Genomic DNA, 4,989 nt, shown 5'->3' on the forward strand with positions numbered 1-4,989 from the left:
CATTTGTTCAAGGCCTCGGATTGACCATTGGTTTGGGGATGATAAGCCATACTCATAGCCAAAGTAGTCCCCTATAAGCGGCAGATCTCCTGCCAGAAAGAATGAATGAACCGTGGATCCCTATCTGTAATAATGGCGTGAGGGTGCCCATGTAATCGTATGACTTCCCCCACAAAAGTCACAGCAACCGATTCAATAGTAAAAGAAGATGGAAAGGGAATAAAATGGCATACTTGGTCAAACGGTCTACCACTGTCAAGATTGTTGTTTTACCCTTCGAACTAGGGAGGCAGGTAATAAAGTCCATTACAATGTCCTCAAAAGCTAGCTCCGGAATAGGCAAGGGCTGAAGTAATCCAGCGGGGTGATGATGGAGGTCCTTCATTTGTTGGCAATCTAACAAGAAGCGATGAATACCTTTACATCACTTTTCATGCCCTTCCAATAAAAATTAAAAGCAAGTCGAAGATACGTGCGCGCCACACCTGTGTGCCCTCTAATACTAGATGCATGGAATTCCAACAATATTTATTGGCGTAGAGGAGAGCTGGAAGGAATAACCAGTCGACCCTTAAAGAATAGTAGCCCCCCACGGAAACTGTAATAAGGTAGAAGGGCTGGATCACGAGCAATGGTTTGCTGAAGTGCAAGTAGCTCAGGGTCAGTTGTGTTAAGCAAACGTAAGTCAGTGACAAATATGGGCACACACCCTGTTATGGCCATGTATTCCAACTCTAGAACTCGGGACAAAGCATCAGCAGCTCAATTGTTCTTTCCCGGGTGGTATTCGATAGTAAAATCGTACCCAGCCAACTTACCAAACCACTTTTGTTGTTCTGGAGTTTGAATGGTCTGATCGGTTAGGTTCCTTAGAGCGTGTTGGTCAGTAATGATGGTAAAATGACGAACTAATAAATATTATCGCCACTTGGAAACCGCTTGAATGATTGCAAACATCTCCCGGTGATAAGTGGAGGCTTGTTGCATATGGCTACTCAGCTTTTGGCTAAAGAAGGCCACTGGATGCCCCTCTTGCGTAAGGATGACTCCGATGACCACCCCAAACGCATCAATTTCTAATCAAAATGGCTTGGTAAAGTTCGGAAGAGCCAGTACAGGGGTGGAACTGAGGCAATTTTTTAGAGTCTCAAAAGCAACTTGCTGAGAAGGGTCCATTGATAAGCATCTTTGCGAAGTAAATTAGTCAAGGGTGCGGCAATTGAGGCATAATAGTGGATGAATCTCCTGTAGTATCCCATAAGACCCAAGAAACTACAGACATCCTTGACTGATCTGGGATGAGGCCAGCGCTAGATAGCCATAATTATAGCTGGATCAACAGATAACCCGGTACTGAGATCACATGGCCTAAATAATCCACCGATTGTTGGCCGAAAACACACTTTGACCACTTGGAAACCTAGTAGTTTTTGTGCAAGAGCTGTAGAACCAAGTGAAGATGCTCCAAATGTGCGGTCCAACTAGGGCTGTACACAAGTATATCGTCGAAGAAAACCAAAACGAACCGACGCAAATAGGGGCGAAAAACAGAGTTCATAGTGGCTTGAAATGTGGAGAGGGCGTTTGACAACCCAAACGGCATAACTAGAAATCGAAATGTCCCTCATGAGTACGGAATGCCGTCTTCCCAACATCCTCAAGCCGGACCCTGATTTGGTGGTAGCCGGAAAGCAAGTCTAATTTGGAGAAAAATTGGGCACCATGCAATTCGTCAAATAATTCATCACTGGTCAGAATAAGAAATCTGTCATGAACCGTTACTGCATTCAAAGCACGATAATCCACATAAAAATTCCATGTCCCATTCTTTTTTTGCACTAATAGAACCGGGGATAAAAATGGACTGGTACTCGGACGAATGATTCCCTCTTTTAGAATGTCACCCACCAGTTGTTCCATAATATTCTTTTGAAAATAAGGGTAGCGATACGGTTTAACATTTACCGGTTTGGACCCTGGTAATAAGTGAATTGCATGATCAAGCGGCCGAGTAGGTGGTAACCCGTGCGGTTTCTGAAATACCTGGGAAAATGAGTCCAACAATTCCGCTATCTCCGGTGGTGGGGCATCTGAAACTAGGGGAGCATCAGTCACCAATTCCAATCGATAAAAAGAGGAAATAGCGTGCGTGGCAGCCATGCGGCAAAGACTATGCAATTGAACAGGTTGGAGCTCTATAGGAGGATCGCCACGCCAACTGTAGCGTTGACCTTTATAGTTGAACTCAAATAGACGAGCCCTATAATTAGTAATCACAGGTCCTAATGTGTCCAGCCACGATACACCCAAAACTAAATCTGAACCATGTAGAGGCAAAACATGAAAGTCCAAGGCGAGAGTACTGCCCTGAATGGTAAGGGATACCTGTCTACAAACGCCCTCATAAGGCAAACATTGACCACTACCGACCACCACAGAAAAATAGGGTGTCGACTCAACTTGAAGCTGAAAGAATTGAGTGACTCGAGTCTGGATGAAGTTATGTGTGTTGCCGCCGTCAAGTAGCACTTGAACGGGAGAGCCATTCACATGACCCACGAAGCACATCGAATTAGGTGAGGTTCTGCCAGCCAAGGCATGGTAAGAAATTGCGGAATGTTCTTGAACCTCCAAGCATTGGAGTTCCTCAACTAGGACATTATCGGAAACAAATGGTTCCGGTAATACCACAACATTGTCAGTTTCCTCAACAAGTAGCAGTAGGTGGAGCCCCGCCTTACAACGGTGGGTAACTGAGTATTTTTCGTCATAGTTAAAGAACAAGCCCAATTCTCGATGGTGATACATTTCTGTCAGTGTGAGGCGTTTAATCGGTAAGCGGGCGGTACTGGAAAAAGTGGTCTGTAGAGGTTGAACAGGCAGAGAAGAAGAAGTGAGGCCAGGCATGGGTAATCGAGGTTGGGTCCTTGAAAAAGCGGGTCGAGCAGGCACTTTCTTAGCAATTAAGCGTTGCTCATGGATATGGGCCAAATCAATTACCTGATCCAATTGAGTAAGTTTATGGGCCTTAAAAGATGCAAGGATATCGGGTCGTAGGCCCAAAAGGAAACACTCCACTAGAAACTCCTCAGGTAGCGACATCGTTTCATTAAGCAGGGACTTAAAATGACATTGAAAATCAACTACTGTTGAGGTTTGTTGCATCTTAGAAAGACGACCAGCCGGTGAGAGCATATGATGTTGACGAAAGCGACACAACAATTTATCAGCAAAATTGGGCCAATCGCTAAGCTGCTTATTCCGATAGAGCCATCGATACCACTCGAGTGCCTCACCATCGAGGTAGAAGGAGGCCACTATCAGTTTATGCTCTACCACAATACCGTAAAAATTGAAGTAACATTCAGCTTGAAAAACCTAAGCCTCTGGGCGAGAACCATTGAAATGTCCAAACTCGACCAACACCGGTTTATAGCGAGGTGCAGAAGATCCACCACTATGAACGCCATATGCACCAAGCTGCACCACATAGCCAGCGTATTGAGAAGCCTCAGTTACCGAAAAATGACCGACAATATTAGCTACCTGTGCAGCTAAATCCTAAAGCACCACAACTTGGATTGCCATGACAGTGCACATATCAGAATCAGATAATTCAGCGGACAGTGAAGCCGAGCAGAATGAAAGCACCAATGTAACAATAGTGATTTCTATCCCAAACTAACTACGTTGATTGGAAATAACCGGATGATTACAGAGGAAGTAAATGACTAAAATTATAAAGGAATATCACTAGAACTCTTAAGGATAATAAGAAGGGGATGAAAGAGTAGAGAATAACAGAGGTGAGAATCAGAAGAGACTACTCATTGCTTGCATATTCATAATGATATCCGGTTATTTATTCTATCCTAACAACATGTTGCATCCATCACGTGATCAGCCAATACGCACAACAAAATCTGTTAGCTTCTTTGGCGTTTTCCTCTCACGTAAACTTCTTCTCAAAGTTTCTTTTTGTCCTTCCACGTTGGCGTCCATCTCACTATCCGTGTCAGCTTCCTGAAGGACTGTCCTACTCTCCACCTTAACATCTGGGTCCATAACATGGCACTTCATTTCTTTTGCTTTCCATAAAATGAGATGGCACTATCATCTACTAACTTTTGCATCCCACACCGGAACAATGTTCCAAGGATGAACACTCTTGGATTGTTGCTCGTGCATCTTGCAACCCCTTTTGTTTTTTCTTGTGACAAAAGGAGAAGCTACATCTTCTGGTCTTTTCCTTTAGCTTGTCCTTTTTCAATGTATTATGGCCCAAAACTTCAACGGAATGCTCAATCTCGGCTACTGGACAAATAATTATATTTATCGAGAGCCTTCTGCCCTAAATCTCTTTTTCCAACGATCAGAAATGGTGCCCCGGGGAAGGAGGTTTCTGAAGACGATGCTCTCGAGGCCGTGGTCTTAAAAGTGGATTAGGTTCTTTGGATTTTATTTTTGATTCTTTGTTCCTGTGTTAGTACCCTTCGTGGGTGTCGTACTTATACTTTGTATTCATTTCTTGGAAATATAAAAGAATCCTTTTGTATCCCTTTTGGCCCGTGTTGAATTTTATTTTATCTTTACTTGTAAAAAAAAATCGATTGTATTTTAATGACTAGCCCAAATATCGAATCTTAGGATATAGTAAACCCTTAGGTTTTTAATCGATCAATATAATACCCCTCGAGGTTCTCGTTAATCCTCGAGCTGAGCTTAAATGTGAACTCGGAACATTGTGATTCCCGAGTGAGAGCAAAATCTCGAAATAAAGTTAATCCTTAGATCTTTTTGTAGTCCCCAAGTGAGAAATTTCTCCAACTCGGGTAGCCCTTGGGCTTAGCAGTCGAGCGGGCATTTTCTCAAACTTGTAACAAAGCTGGCCCTTAAGCCTTTTTATAGTCCTCGAGTGAGAAATTCCTCAAACTCGGATAGCCCTTGGGCTTAGTAATCGAGTGGATACTCTACTCGAACTCAACTTAT

At 43.4% G+C, this 4,989-nt stretch overlaps 1 protein-coding gene across 1 annotated transcript; it reads right to left on the reverse strand.

Moving 5' to 3' along the window:
* Window positions 1-1,605: 1,605 nt before the first annotated feature.
* LOC107786107 (uncharacterized) lies at window positions 1,606-3,102 on the reverse strand. Its single transcript, XM_016607544.1, has one exon. It carries the CDS (start codon window positions 3,100-3,102, stop codon window positions 1,606-1,608), a length of 1,497 nt encoding a protein of 498 aa, XP_016463030.1.
* Window positions 3,103-4,989: the final 1,887 nt, after the last annotated feature.

Source organism: Nicotiana tabacum, chromosome 16 (assembly GCF_000715075.1).
Source record: "Nicotiana tabacum cultivar K326 chromosome 16, ASM71507v2, whole genome shotgun sequence".
In the NCBI taxonomy this organism is placed as follows: domain Eukaryota; kingdom Viridiplantae; phylum Streptophyta; class Magnoliopsida; order Solanales; family Solanaceae; genus Nicotiana; species Nicotiana tabacum.